A 15000-nucleotide genomic window follows, 5' to 3' on the forward strand; every position below is an offset into this window, starting at 1 on the left:
TTTTTGTAATCGGTTACATATATTTTAGCGCATTCAAAACTTTTACTGTTCAACTTGAAAATGACCGTCGAACGGTCGAAACGTCGTTGTTTTTTAACGTTAACTTTTATAGTGAAATCAATTATTTAATGTTTAATAATACCAAACTCATGGCTGATCTCAAGAACATTAAAAACAATAAAGCATCAGGTCCTGATGGCATATCTGCCCGTAGCTTAGCTAATGCTGGTCCCTCCACTAGAGCAGAAAGTGTTGTAATGTTGTTCCAGAAAAGTTCAATATCCCCAGACATAATAATTAACCTTTTAGTTTTGTTTTTAGTTTGGTTTTGTGAGAGTAATAATTACTATTACTAATTACTATTATTATTTTCCACTCTTAACATTCCCCTTCTACAAGCTAAGCTACAATGTACTCAGACGAGTCAGTGATGACTGTGTTTAACATCATTCTTGTTTCATTTCCAAGCAATTCAATGACTTACATAATCTTCTATGATCTCTTTTATAGCAGAACAGGAAAGAACTAGAAGCAGAGGGACAGCTGTTGTATAACGCCCAGTGGGTGATACATCATCTATTTGCTGCACACAAGAAAAATTGACAATTATAAATAATATAAGGACATAGAAAACCCCTAATGAGTTACCAACAAAAACACACTTAAATAGCATTCCATCAGAGACCAAAAAACCCTTATAACATACAATAATTATAAACTCACTTTAAATAACATACCTGCAACAAAGCTATGAATAAGAAGAAAATATTGGAATATCGACTAAACTGCTCCAAGAGAAACTTAGGAAGGAATGTCAGCCAGTTGTACTTGGCAGTGCTGTAAAGAAAATATTAATGATCAAGTTGGTACATTATTGAATGATCGATCTAGTTAATGATAATATATAGATTTAGCCAAGCGTAACAGTGGAGCTCATGGGTTATGTTTTTCTTACAATAAGTTAACCTGACTTGAGCCTGCGATCCAATCATAATCTAGTACCTGGTCAGTGGTCAACTTGAAAAAAAAGGGGGTTATAAAGGGGGTGTACTTAAAGAAGAGGGTATAGGTATACAGGTGTGTATGAGCATTTATCTAAATACCTTGTATTTAAAAACACTATAATAAGGGATATTTATTAACTTTGCCAGTCAAAAAAACAACTGACCTTGATGAACTCTAAACGTGACCCTGCGATATGGTTACATGATACTGCTCAAAGGATTTGACAGGTGTCAATTGACCATAACAAGGATGTCCAGTATCAAAGCTAGCCATATGGCCGCCATGTTGGGCACAAGTATAGAAGTATGTGGTCATGTGAAACTGGTTACATTGGCATATATGAAGGGGTGGACATACAGTCATACGGTGACCAAAACCAAATTTTCTTGCACAGATGGGTTACCATATGGTGCACCAATGGTGCTCTGCACGCTTGGAGCTCCACTAATGTCATTGAGTCTTAATGTCAATTCTCAGGTTTCACAGAGCTGTCAAAAAGGGCCGATGACTGGCGATTTTCCCCAGCATATAACCTAGCTACTTTCAAGGAGACACTCCTCGTTGCTTGCCACTTTGCCTCTCGACCATCAGTTTCTGTAGCACAAATTTCTGAGAAAATAATGCTACTCTACCCTTCACAGGAATTGCTAAAACATCGCAAGGCTACACCCACCAACATGTTGCCAGAACGTCATATCAGCTCCTTTGCTCACACAGAAATCGCAAGAACCCCGAACTGGTTTGATCGAACAGTGACAAGAAAATGACTTCAATATTAATCATAAACATGGGTGAGGAGAGACACCTTGAAGCAATGTTACATGTTACACGGCTACCCCTTGAACAATAATTGTAAAATTAATGTTGTGGGGGTTCCTTAATACCTCACAGAGTTCATGAGTATTGAAGTGCTATGAAATGAGGACTAAAGTTCTTCAACATTATTTTAAAAGACCAGATCATGCAATCATTAATTTTGCACAAGCCATTACTAACAATAAAGGTAGATATTTTGTCTCCAGTTATTTTAAGACCTTGAGTCCAACCAGAGTTGGGTGTGAGACTTCAACAGATTTTACTCTGTCTAACGCCAGGTGATTTTACTTGTCAACTGCCGACATCCTAGGACGCCAGAGGGGTCAATGGGTTAAGGTCATGACTTCACAACTGAGCAAACTGGTCTGCAATGTTCTTGTCTATTGTTAATAATCCTTTGTTTTTGTTTTCTTTGTTGTAAATCGGCAGTGAGTTACATAATTTGGAAACTAAGCAAGATCACTACAACTTATTTTACTCCAGGGGCTGGCAAGTTCCATAGTAATCTTTTCATTAAACCTTGTAAAAGGAGTACCCACCTAATCTTGTTGTTGTAGAATTGCTGACTTTGAGGTTTATTGATAATAATAATTCTGTCTGCCTCACAATTACCATCTGTTGCATCACTTTTAAGAGCTCCATAGTTTTCTTCAAGAAAAATTGCAAAAAACGATTTTACAGTGTTAGAATCTTAAAATAAGCTAAATTCAAGTGTATTCTAATTGACTGTTATCTGTAATCAATAACTTAAGGGCAATCATTGTCTTCTGTCTGTTAACGTTTTCCTGTTTTGCTGTGGGTTGGTTCCCCTATAAATCAGGTAAGATGTCAAACTCTGGTAATAACATCAGAGGTGACACATTGTCCTAGCTGTACATGAAAAATGATAGTTGGAATTGGTGGCTTCAGTTTTAGTGTATCCGTTCGATTCTTAATTCATTCAAATTGCTGTGAAATTTATAGAATTTAGGCATATAGGCCTTAAAAATTTTAAAGAATTTTAAACATGTAAAAGAAAATTTTTGTTGGCATTATTATTAACCAACAAGTCTTCGCATTATTTTCTTGCATAATTTTCTTCGACACCTTTAAAATACTTTCAGGTTTTCAAAATCTTAATTTTTTTCACACCTAAAACTACATAATTTGTACACTTTTAAACAACGTCACATTTTGATATTAGGCTTATTTTGCAACAGAACGGGAATGTCAGTGGCAACGGCATGCCCAGAAAAAATAGCAAAGAGAATTCAGAATAGAGTAGAATGGTGTTTTTGAGAGTATTTTACCACCTAGGCAAATGGCTTTTATGAAATTCTTCACAAAACAAAGTTTTCAGATTTAGTCTTTTCTGAATTAGTTTTTGGCAATGTTATTTCCGAGTTCATGTCTGCTTCCTCTTCAAAGCGAGTACAAGTGCAAAGTTTTTATGAAAATTAGTTTTCATTCAGATGTAAAGTAGAACTAATTACTAACACAAAAACTTCGCACTTACACTCGCTGTGAAGAGGAGGCTGACATGAAATCAGAAATGGCCCATTGTGGTTTCCAGGCAATATAAAAAGCCATTTTCAGATTTTGTGTCTATTTGAAATAATAGTTAATACAGATTAGCCATCTACTGTGGTTCAATGTCAACAATTATTCTCTTTGCAGATTTGGAGTTTCTAGCCAGCACTGATGCCCCTCTTCCACTGGCAAGAAGTAGAAATAAGAATGATGTGGATACAGATAATAATAGCGTCAATAATTATCTGAGATCACTTTAACATAGGCTGTAAGTTTATTATGATGGTAACACTGTAGCCCTCCTAAGATCATTTGTTGTGAAGAGATTAGCAAGAAGGTCGGCCTAGGGCAGGAGGAGAGAAAGAGACTGGTGAGAGGTAAAGCTATTCTTTGTTTGCTTATGCTCAAGCAAACAAAAAAAAAAGATGAAGGACGTGCCAAGAGAATTTCTTTCTTCAAAAAGTATAAAAATGAAGAACATTCTTAAAATTCACAAACTACATTACATTTGGCACAATGTTTATACGTACAACCCTATATGCATAGGAGGTATTAGTTATAATTTTATACAAACAAAACCCTCAGGAAAAATAAATATTACTGACACCTATACAAACAATAAGCCAAACTTTCCTTTTCTCAAATAGCGGGCAATTTTTCTCCAATTCAAAAAAGAGGGAAACAAATTGTAGAAAAAAAACAACTTAACATTCAGTCACTCGAGCTGCATTTCTTGACATTGAGAAAAAATGTTAAAAGCTAAGTGATTAATGACCCGTCCTGATCAGCTGTTTTTATGTAGCGTAAGATTCACCTGCCAACACGATCAAAGTTAAGAAAAACCCATGATCACTGTTTCTTTCATCCAAGATTAATTCACTTTCGTCTGAGGTAAAATCAATACGTCCAAACAAAAAAAAATGCTACATATTAAGCATACTTATTAGTTCGGTGGTTTTCACAGATAAATAAATGCAAATCATTGAAGCCTTTGAGCGAAGCATGTAAGCTTAAAAAATAAAAATATATTTTTCGTCCAGTAACGCCAAACTTGTGAAACACAAAAATCTTAAAAGCAACCGTACATTTTCCAAACGAGAAATATCAGGAAAGAAAAAAAGTTTAAAATCGTAATTTCAAGGAAGGCATGATCAAAAATCCCTGCAAATAACCTCGTAATAAAATTAAAATGAGGCTTTACAAAGGGTTTTGTGGCACACACTACTTTCTCACTTTCAGCGATCGCTGTGAACTTACCGCTATTTCCATCGCTTTTCGAACCAGTGGCAGTCAATTTGTGTCCCTCCGTCATAACTGGACGACCTGATTCCTGCTATGTATGACCACCATAAATACTTGCGATAGAAAGTGGAGAATTTTTTCAACAAAAACACCGTACCATTTGTTTTTCAGATGACAGGGACGAGACTGCGCAGTAAGCGCAGCTTTCAGCTGTTTCTCTCCTTCCGCTTCGCAGCTGGAGAGAAGATCTCTTTTGATCATGAGTAGTTTTCCTTCCCGAACGGAAAGTCCCATACAAAGCTTTGATAAAATCAGATTAAAACTTCCTAGCGTGTAAAAAAATGTAGGAGCAATGAAAATTTATTGAAAGACGTATAAACTAGCGAGCTGGAATTGAAAACATTCAAATACGGACAAAACGAGTTTGGGGCGGAACTTTATAAAGCTTAATGAAAATGTACATATCAATTATCAGTAAAATTTGTTGCATAAGCATCCACAGAGCAAATTAAACACAACCTAATCGTGGTCGGTATTTATTTTAAATTAAACGTCACTGCACCTTAAAAAAATTATCAACCTCAACACCCACTGTAAGAGTTCACTTGCATTGAGATCGTTAACATCTGGATGATTGAGATTGTAGAAATTTCCTACCTGTAGGGCTGGTCTCTTCACTATCCAAGACATCAGCAAGCTCTGAAGGAGCTTTTCTGGCTACTTTTTTGTACGATTTCATGGCCGATAAGTTCTGGCAGACATGGTTGCAGACATGTACATGTTTCACAAGCCCCAGATCTAGACCTCTTTAACCACGGTCTACAAAGACACCGAGAGACTGGACCGGGAGAAAATGAGCACTTTCCATTTGAAAGGTATTTCCGTCAAATGGAACCGTAAAAAATTTCGACAATTAATAGGCAATCTAACATTGGTCAGCAAAATTGGTTAAAGTTTTCGCTCAGTGGTTCGGTACTGCATTCCATCAACAGGACATGGGTCTTCCATCCTTAAACGGTTCAGCGATAAACCAGTCATTTTAGTTTCAGTGAAAACGAGAAAAGATGAGTGTGTGTGAAGTTATTCCTTTTTGCCCAAAAAAATTCCAGAGGGAAGAACTGTTCGATTTGTTGCCCCACCGGAACGACTGGATTTTTCATAATTCAAAAGGAAAGTGCTCAATGACTCTAGCTAAACAAAACACAATTGAAGGCTTAAATTATTCTTAATACACTCCTTAATGACTATCTAGTTTTAGTAAATTTTTAGCTCCGACTATTGCATTTCTAGCTTTTTGATTGGCTAAAAAACTCCGACTATGAGCCAATAGTCAAAGTTTTACGTCATATGGAAAATAGTGCGCCAAGATGCTCTTCCCGGACGCTTTGTAAAATTGTGGAAAAAATCGGCAGCAAAACCAGGTTTGAGAACTTACTAAAACAATTATCATTCCATTCGCCCTTGTTGGGTATGAAGTGATTATAACCAACTCGCGCTACGCGCTCGTTGGTTATTTTATCACTTCATATCCAACTTGGGCTCATGAAATAATTGTTATATAGCCTAGCATATGAAGAAATTCTTCTTAGAGCGGTTTTCAATTAAGTGTCGAAAGTAATCAGCGAATTACTTTGGTTTTGCATTACTTTACTCAGTGATTGATTCAAAGTTCTCGCACCAGTTATTCCACCAATAAGAAGAGAAACCAAAACCAATCGTGGCTCGCGCATGCACATTTTCCAACATTTTGTGTCTGATATGTGTAATTACTTCGAGTTTTGATTGGTTTACTGGATTGTCTCCGTCCTTTTTGATTGGCCAAAGAAATTACTTTGGTTTTGGTTTTACAGCACTCATTTGAAAACCGCTCTATCCTAAAGAACAACATTTTCTCTGTGTTCACTTTTTGCTATGGTCACCCACTAGATTAGCCACTTGGATGAGTTAAATAAATGAGGTAAAATGGGGATAACAGAACATTAATCTTTTTCTTTTGAAAACAGGATGAATCGTTTTATTGGACATTCTGGACCCTTTCCACTTGAAGTTCCTTATTTTAATAGACTGTAAATTTATTGGGCAACTCTTTGCAGTGAGCAATTTTTATGATCACAGTTAGTATTCATCATTTTCTACATGCTTCACAGTAAAATTGGAAGGACAACCTACACTGTAGCAAGAATTAACAATCACATGACCAAAAAGTTTAAATATCCAAGTAATATGTTAAAACTAAAAACACTAATGTCAATAAAATTATTACTTTGTTAAAAGAAATAACAGAAGTCTAACCACTGACAAAAACCTCGCCACAACAACAAAAAAATGTACTCTGTTTGTGTTGATGTTGTTGTTGTGCATGGGTTTTTTTTAAGGGGTAGAGATGGGAGAAAGGACATTGACAACACTGACAAGCTCAAATAATTGTCAACCTTACAGACTGAGGAATACTTTTTGGGGAGTTGACTGGTGGCAAGAGCACTTCATTGACCATGAAGAATTTGTGATAAAACATTTTGCTTGTGAGAAAGTGATGGCAAAACTAGCCTGTGTAGATGACAGGATACATTATAACAGGATTATTGAAACACGTAGGAGTAACTCAATGGTTGCTTTGTTGTGCTTTGGCTACTTGTCACTATGCCAGTCAGGGCCTAGGCTCAATTTACCAGCCGTTTTGTTCACCCGTGTTCCTCTGCCCACACCATGGCTAGATCAATGGTCCAGCCAATAATTGTATTTTCCACCAATCAGAAAGTCGCCTGCATGCCAAGTACAAAATACAATTAGCTGAATACAAAATACAATTGCAAACAGGTGCGACGTCACAGACATAGGACACAGACCATTGATCTAGCTATTCGTTGGGAGGATGTTAACCGTACTCCCAAAATGGCTGGAAATCAAGTCAAGACGCAACCAAAACACAACCAAACAACCATTGATTTACTTGCGAGTGTTTAAAATAATGATCTGCAATAAATATCCTGCCAGCTACATAGGCTAAGCAAAACTTGATGACATCAGTGATATTTAAATAGTCCCAAAATGCAAACAAAGTGAATGAATATTTTGAACACCCTTTTGGGTTTATTTTGTTAATCAGTGCAACACCAAAAGAACTTTTCACCAAGATTTTGTGTCAACCATTTCTCAACATCACCACAGTTTCTGCCCACAAAACACATTTTTTTAATAATTATTGTTATTTCATTCCCTGTGAATCAAAGGCAGACTACTTTTAAGCAATAGAGGACTTTTTTCATGTTAACATAGCCTCATCTAAGAGGAGAATTCGAGACAGTTACGAAAACCCGAGTGGCAGCTGAGGGTTTGCATAACTGCTGAGAATTCTCCCAACTCCCGAGTGTTTAGATGATGCTATGTAAACATGAAAAAAAGTCCTCCATTGCTTTTATAAAATACTTCTCAAAAATAATTTGACAAATAAAGGAAAATGTTGGTTTTTTTACTTCTTGATTGAAACAGATTTTTTCGATATATGCTCATATTTCCTACAGGCCAATCCCAACACGCATCTGACAAAACATAACCAATAAAAGTTTGTGTGATGTCACAGCCATGTTTACATACTTTCATCTAAACACAGCTATTGACCAATGAGAGTGCACGTACTATCCTAATTATTTTATAATATTTCATTCCCTGCGAATTGATGGCATATTACTTTCACATGTAGAAGATTTCAAAAACCATTTTTTTTAACTTGGAGAAAACCAAGGCCTGATGTTGTACCACAGTGCTACTTTGAATTATATTTACAAACTTAAAATTTAAATTTTCACCACTTCACACTTCTGTATTCAAGTTTTTCCAGTCTGTGGTCACGAATAAAAATTTAATTGCCTCAATTACTGTCTGGTTTTTGGTCCAGTTTGCTTTTGTGAGTTTTGATCATGTAAATAAAATATGCCACAGTTTCTTTCTCTGGACATGGAATCAGCTTGAAGTGCTTCTGAATACTCTGAAATAAAAAAGATGTCTATGTTAACAAGACTTCTACATAAAAAAAATAAACAAGACAAGTCATAGTCATAGTCATAGTCTGAAATGGTCATAGTTTGTTTACCCACGGGGAGCTTTAGAGTCGTAACTCGTTGAAAACGCTGTCGTGCAACCATGTTATGTACCATAGAGAACAGAAAACACAACACCCAGAAACCCGAGCCCTACTCTTCGCGAATAGAGTGTGGGTTCTTTTAAGGGCGTCCCACAGGGTCACGAACATTGAAGGGTTGTCTGAAGCTTAATTGTCCCTGTCAGAGAAGACTACACAGTCTAAAACATTTGCAGCCAGCGCTTTCTTCTTAGTTATTTAAAGACACTGAGTGTTACCAGGTAGTTCAGCTGAAGTCAAACTCATGGCCTCCCACATGGCACTCACTGCCTGGTGCTCATCCTGCTGAGTCTTTACTCAACCAACTGAGCCACCGGTGAACAGTCCACATCTCATAAAAATTGGCTTCTAGGCAAAGGCTTAACCCTTTCACCCCCGTGGGGTTCCCCATCGACGAGTAAAATCGTCTGGCGTTAGACAGAGTAAAATCTATAAGTGGCACTCTTGGGAGTGAAAGGGTTCATTAATGGGGACATACCCTTTGTGTGAATCTAGCTGTTGTTAATGGGGACATAGCTTTTTAGTGAATCTAGCTGTTGTTAACCCTTTCACCCCCGTGGGGTTCCCCATTGACGAGTAAAATCGTCTGGCATTAGACAGAGTAAAATCTATAAGTGGCACTCTTGGGAGTGAAAGGGTTCATTAATGGGGACATACCCTTTGTGTGAATCTAGCTGTTGTTAATGGGGACATAGCTTTTTAGTGAATCTAGCTGTTGTTAACCCTTTCACCCCCGTGGGGTTCCCCATTGAAGAGTAAAATCGTCTGGCATTAGACAGAGTAAAATCTATAAGTGGCACTATTGGGAGTGAAAGGGTTAAATACTTGACCCATTCACGCTAAAGCAGGTCCCATTGATGAGTAGAATCATCAAGACATTAGTGTTAGACAGAGTAAATATTTTTACTAGTGCAAAAAGTAGTTTCTTTAAAACTAATAACCAGTAGTGGACATCATCTTCCACTACCTATGAAGGAGATTACCCCCCGTCCCCTATCCACAAAAAGCCCTACCCCTTCCCTCAGAAAATAATAACTCAGAATTTACCAGCAACAAATCATGAGGACATGTAGGTAATACAGGTACATGTGTAGCTCTGATAAAAACACTGCAACGAAGTACATATCCTCAAGTTCTGCTTAGTAATCTCACTTTCAATTGCTATTAGCAGTTAGGGGGGTGGGGACTGGGGTTTTCGTTGACTCATGCATAACAAGGAACAATCCAAACAAATCGAAGTAAAGAAAACAATAGTACGCAAGTTTATATTTGTTCATACCTCAACAAGCTGCGATTTATTCAATCCAGGCCTGGTTTGCAGTTTATAATGTCGTTTATACCGCCTTAAAGTGTTTACTTGAAGCTGGCAGAAATCGACCTGCACATGCATACAAATCAAAAAGAAAAAGCAATTAAACTTAATTGCGTAGACTACGATTTTGAATGGCAGAGCCAAAACTGAAGGCTCAGGATATAACCTACCCAACTATGTATAGAAATCTTTTTAAGTTTCAAGAACAACAAAAAATATAGCAACCAACTTACTTCAGCCATTTCAGTTTCGTCATCCGAATCTTTGCGCTTTCTCTTGCTGCGAACACTCTGAATCATATTTTTGTGATGTTCGCAAATGTAGATGTGTCTCGCCTGAAATAAAATTTTTCATTAACAATCCCTTCTTTAATGTAGGTGTTAGAAGCAAAAAAAACGCAGGTGTACACGATCAGGATTCGTTACGCGAAGGGATCCTATCAAAGTAATTGATTTCTTACGTTAACATCCAGGGACAACTTGAGTTTTCTCTGCGAAACTGTCTTTTGAATTCGTTTCGAATAGCTCGCGTTACCGGCCTGCCGTTTACAGCGTTCACTATCTTCTACAAGGCAACAAATCTGCCTAACAGAAGAACTGGCTTCCTCTTGTTCGCTGCGATATCCGTTCATCACTGGCTTGCCAGAATGAAAACACGTTGACCGCCGATCTTGAAAATCGCTCCTTTCCTGTTTGTTGTACACATGTGTATGACGTCATGTCACATGGTCCAGAAGCGACCGGAAGTAGGATTTTCTTAGGAAAATAACACAAACAGCGGTGATAAACATTGTCTTCCAACGCATTTTTATAAAACTTGACGTTTCGTATGCTAGTCAACACACATTTTCAAAAGTGAACGTTACAATTTTTAAAAACTATATATATATATCGTAAACAATAGGGGTCTGGAACCTAGACTGAAAATTTGTGTTGACTAGCATACGAAACGTCAAGTTTTATAAAAATGCGTTGGAATACAATGTTTATCACCGCTGTTTGTGTTATTTTCCTAATGAAGCTACGATGGCCTAAGAACAAGAGTTTATAGGATTTTGTTCCTTCACCCAAAATTTGGAGTAAAAGTAACCCATCAGGGCGCGCCCTTTCTAAAGAAAAGTACGCCTGATCAGGGCGCAGAAAAGAATGCCCATTCTCTTCTGCGCCCTGGCCTAATCGTAGGTTAGGGTAAAAGAGACTGGGCTATAAAAAAATGGTAGCATACAGGTAAACGAAAGAGAGGATAGCACACTAGGGGACTCCCAGTTACCTATACCTTCCGTCTATCAAAAGGTTTAGCGGCCGTCGAAACACACTCTGTCGCGCAATATCACAGAAGAAGGAACACCTTTTGGATGGATTTTAACGGAGAATTCTCTCAAGAAACTCTTTCCATTTGCAACAAATTCACAAAATTTCCCTGACGTCGTTGAAATGTAGAGATGTAGAAAATATCTGCATCTTTGTTAGTTGTCGTAAACAAGTCGCCATGCCACAATGGCGGGAAAAAGTGACCAATCCAGGACGTTCTACAAATTGACGCGGTGAAGTGCAGGAGCCGACCTTCGCAAACGTACCCATTCATTCAAGGCCAGATTATCGTGCATTTAGTTCAATATTGCATTCAATAGAACTGATTGAGATACAGTTCAGTCCGATACAGTTCAGTTCAAGTACCATGCCGAGGAGTGGTAAGGACCCCAACAAACCCAAGGGAAGACGAAACCCATACAGCATATTCCTTCAGCAGGAAAGAGAAGCGATGAAAAAATTAGAGCTTGATGCAAATAAGGCAACAGAAGACGAAAGCCCAGCAAACTTTTTGGAGTTTTCGAAAGCTTGTGCGGAAAAATGGAAGGCGCTGAGTGAAGAGGAAAGGCAGCCTTACAGAGAAGCTGCCGAAAAGGATAAGCTAAGATACGAAAATGAAATGGCAAATTACTCGCCGCCAGAAGCTGCTGGAAGGAAGACACGAAAGGGAAAGAAGCCGAAAGACAAAAACAGACCAAAGGGAGCAAAGTAAGTGAGCTTAGGTTTTATTACAGTAGGCGTGCATTGGTCAAAAGGCTACATCTATTCTAATCGAGATCCTAAGTCTTACGTACTGTGTTCTGCGTTTCATTTAAAGTCTTTGCAGTTGTTTAAATGGGTTAAAAAGGCTCAATATTTAGTTGAAGTTTGTAAGCTATGTAGATTCCAGTTACATGTAAGCTTATACCTTTTAAATGCATGTTTCTGACGGATTTCCGTAGAAATTTCATCAATTTTTAGCAACGACTCTCGAGCTATCTTGCTAGGTAAATGAGAGTCTGTGAATAGTTGAGAAATGGCTAATTCTTCTTTTCTAGAAACCCATTCATGTGTTTTAGTGAGGAAAAACGACCAAAGTTGAAGGAACAGAACCCAGATGAGCCAACCAAGGAAATTGCAAAGATGCTTGGAGAGATGTGGAGAAACATGAACGATCAAGATAAGGAGCATTACATTAAATTGGCTCAGCGAGACAAGGAAAGGTACGATGAAGAGATGAAGGCGTTTATGAAAGGAGATTACGTTGTACCAAGTACAAGCGTGGACACAGATATGGTCGAGGCCGAGGAGTAACTCAAGTCCTTTAGAAATTCGAAAGAGTCACATTATTGTTATCCTGGACTTCATTCTCAAGTTTTAAAACGGGATTGAGTCGTTCCAATTTTTATCCGCACCCCCCACCCCCTCCTCCCCCCTCCTCCCCCTTTGGAAGGAATGATTACGACAGGTGGTAAAATGGTGAAATATAGTTTCCCAGGGATTATAATTAAATGCCAAACTCCAGATTCCGACAGGTTAGGTTCCATTTTCGAATTTGCACGGCTGGACTGGATCTAGCATGAAATGGAGGCTAATCCGGGCAAATTAATAGCCCTTATTCACGATAGCCGCCATGTTGGTTTTCAAATTGTCATGTAAATTAGCCATGTGTTATGCTGGGGGGCAAACATTGGAATAAAGGCAAATTGCGGAAAATCGGCTCGTCGAAATATTGAATTAACATTGCTAAAAGTAAATTTTAGAATTTAGAATTAAGTACCTTTTTTAATCATTTTATATCTTTTGATTACCTCCGACATTTTGACTTTCTACTTCGTTATCTGCTCATTTTTCACAAAAAAAAACATCAAAGTAACTTGTGTAAGCATTCTATTTTACTACTTAGGTGATAAACATTCAATGAACGTAAAACAAATCATCTGTGTGGCGAAGATGTTCGTTGTAACCTCTCGAACTTGCGATGTTTGCCCCCTCAGAAGTGTGTAGCTAATTTGCATGATAATAGCAAATCCAACATGGCGGCTATCGTGAATAAGGTCTACTTGTGTGTGAAAAGATTTGCCCGCATTAGCCTCCATTTCATGCTAGATCCAGTCCAACCGTGAGAATTCGAAAATGATCGATTAGACCCTCTTCCCATACAGGAGCAGATGAATAAAAACTGGACTGAACAGCCTATAAAAGGCATACTAAATCATACATTGATGATATATACTGATTCCAAGGAAGTAAAAGGCAAATTCCAGATTCTGACAGGTTCCATCCAGACCTTGAAAAAAGCCCTTCATAGTGGGGGAGGGGGTGCAGATAACAATTGGAGTGACCCATTTTAAGTTGAGAACGGGACTATTGAACCCTTATTAGCAAGCATTCCGTTTACGCAACGACTCATTTTACATGTAACAGTTTGCCTTATTGACGTTTGTGGCGAAATTTGCAAGGCTATGTAGATAATAGTGTTTCCATTCTGATTTTAAAATAAAATTTGCTTTCAGTTTGGGTTAAAGATGAATTCCTATTTTACATTAATTGCTCGTTATGTGAATAATGCACCGACGACATTGCGTCATGCATTTTGATGAATCTTATTGACCAGGATAATATTAATTAATAATCCTTTGGTGGAGTTCTTTTACCTTTCGTTTTATCGCTATAAGATTTCCCTTATTTCTCGTGTTTCTTCTTTCTTTTTCAATGCTTGCTTTGCACTCCTTACATTATTTTTTTCAAAATTGTTGGAATGTCGTGTGTTCAAAACGCAAAAACGATAACAAACAAAACGCAAATAAAACCAATTTCAATAAACGCGCGTTTAGTACCAACCGATTCATTTTACTTACCCTTGACACATTGGCTTCCGGGGCTTCCCCATTGACGAGTAAAATCATCTGGCGTTAGACAGAGTAAAGTACTAAGTCTGGCCGGTTCAGTTCAGAGAAAAGATGTGTGGTTTGTGCGGCCGTTCGATTTTGTCCACAGCGATGTTGAAACCGTACCCCCCCCCCCCCCCTTCCCATTTCAACCGTGTTGAAACATATTGAAACGAGGTTGAATTGATGTTGAATGAGTTTAAAAGCGTGTTGTAACCGTTTTCTTTCCCCACCCCAGCAATCAAAATCGAAAAGATGTTGAAATAAGCTCGTTCCCACAGATTTTCACTGCCGAGGGAAGGACAAGCCCTGGGAACGAGGTTGGTAACGGCAAAGCACGTTGCTCTTTTTCATAAAGGCACGAAAATTCTCGTTCTAACTTGTCTGTCGCAGACCGCTTTTGCGAAATTTGTATATGGGGAAATTAAGCCTTGGGAAGTCATGCTGGAGAACGGGGCATCATCCGAGCGCTCCACCATTGCAATCGTCTAGGGGCCGAGTTTATATCGAACTCCACATGACAAGGGGATTTTCCCCCAAGAATTTCCGTTTTCCTCCCTAATCACAATCGACTCCAGCCAATGACATTTGGCTGTGGTGTCATGCTGCGAAGTCACAGAGGGTACATACAGCGGCTGCTAGAGGTGTCTCACGTTTTCAGCTCAAACCATTCGAATGGTTGCTGGGGGTGAAAAGCAGGACCACTTTGTGTGTCTCGTACGAAAAGGCAGTTGTTCAGAGTTCATTACGACTGAAATGAATTTTTTTTTAGGACTGAAATCAACTTTATTTACAAAG

The 15000-nt window shown here is 38.2% G+C and overlaps 4 protein-coding genes and 1 long non-coding RNA gene across 7 annotated transcripts in view; 2 read left to right on the forward strand and 3 right to left on the reverse strand.

The window, feature by feature from the left end:
• The window catches only part of LOC137999504 (phospholipid-transporting ATPase IA-like), a 52448-nt gene extending 47067 nt beyond the window's left edge, over positions 1-5381 (reverse strand). The window contains exons 1-5 of one of the 2 annotated variants that reach the window (XM_068845283.1): positions 5230-5350; positions 4588-4685; positions 2361-2469; positions 738-837; positions 485-583 (exon numbers count right to left, since the gene is read on the reverse strand). In XM_068845283.1, the coding sequence (XP_068701384.1) occupies positions 485-583; positions 738-837; positions 2361-2469; positions 4588-4642 (363 nt within the window). In that variant the 5' untranslated portion in view covers positions 4643-4685; positions 5230-5350. Of the gene's footprint in view, positions 1-484; positions 584-737; positions 838-2360; positions 2470-4587; positions 4686-5229 lie in introns of both variants that reach the window. The other variant, XM_068845282.1, reaches the window with a different exon arrangement.
• A 57-nt stretch (positions 5382-5438) lies between these two features.
• On the forward strand, positions 5439-8375 carry LOC137999508 (uncharacterized). Its single transcript, XR_011122964.1, has 2 exons — positions 5439-5993; positions 6576-8375. It is a non-coding gene; the product is annotated as an uncharacterized lncRNA (long non-coding RNA).
• Positions 7641-10710, reverse strand: LOC137999507 (histone deacetylase complex subunit SAP30L-like). The gene is made up of 4 exons (XM_068845286.1): positions 10483-10710; positions 10256-10357; positions 9990-10088; positions 7641-8557 (listed from the first exon to the last, which is right to left on the reverse strand). Exons 1-4 carry the CDS (start codon positions 10651-10653, stop codon positions 8441-8443), a joined length of 489 nt encoding a protein of 162 aa, XP_068701387.1. The 5' UTR covers positions 10654-10710; the 3' UTR covers positions 7641-8440.
• Positions 10711-11617: 907 nt separating this feature from the next.
• Positions 11618-13907, forward strand: LOC137999506 (high mobility group protein B3-like). The gene is made up of 2 exons (XM_068845285.1): positions 11618-12040; positions 12370-13907. Exons 1-2 carry the CDS (start codon positions 11700-11702, stop codon positions 12623-12625), a joined length of 597 nt encoding a protein of 198 aa, XP_068701386.1. The 5' UTR covers positions 11618-11699; the 3' UTR covers positions 12626-13907.
• Positions 13908-14969: 1062 nt separating this feature from the next.
• LOC137999509 (exosome complex component RRP45-like) overlaps positions 14970-15000 on the reverse strand; it is a 24792-nt gene continuing 24761 nt past the window's right edge. For both annotated transcript variants that reach the window (XM_068845287.1, XM_068845288.1), the window contains exon 15: positions 14970-15000. This exon is cut by the window's right edge and continues 181 nt beyond it. The gene's annotated coding sequence lies outside the window, so the exon portion shown is untranslated.

Source organism: Montipora foliosa, chromosome 4 (genome assembly GCF_036669935.1).
Source record: "Montipora foliosa isolate CH-2021 chromosome 4, ASM3666993v2, whole genome shotgun sequence".
Taxonomy (NCBI): Eukaryota; Metazoa; Cnidaria; class Anthozoa; order Scleractinia; family Acroporidae; genus Montipora; species Montipora foliosa.

Excerpts from the sequence above, each read along its gene's own strand:
- LOC137999507 (XM_068845286.1), bottom strand. The coding sequence starts at position 10,653 with ATGAACGGATATCGCAGCGAACAAGAGGAAGCCAGTTCTTCTGTTAGG. Across the intron at positions 10,358-10,482 it reads AGTTGTCCCTGGATGTTAAC|GCGAGACACATCTACATTTG; the intron begins GTAAGAAATCAA and ends ATTTTATTTCAG. Across the intron at positions 10,089-10,255 it reads ACGAAACTGAAATGGCTGAA|GTCGATTTCTGCCAGCTTCA; the intron begins GTAAGTTGGTTG and ends ATGCATGTGCAG.
- LOC137999506 (XM_068845285.1), top strand. The coding sequence starts at position 11,700 with ATGCCGAGGAGTGGTAAGGACCCCAACAAACCCAAGGGAAGACGAAAC. Across the intron at positions 12,041-12,369 it reads AACAGACCAAAGGGAGCAAA|AAACCCATTCATGTGTTTTA; the intron begins GTAAGTGAGCTT and ends CTTCTTTTCTAG.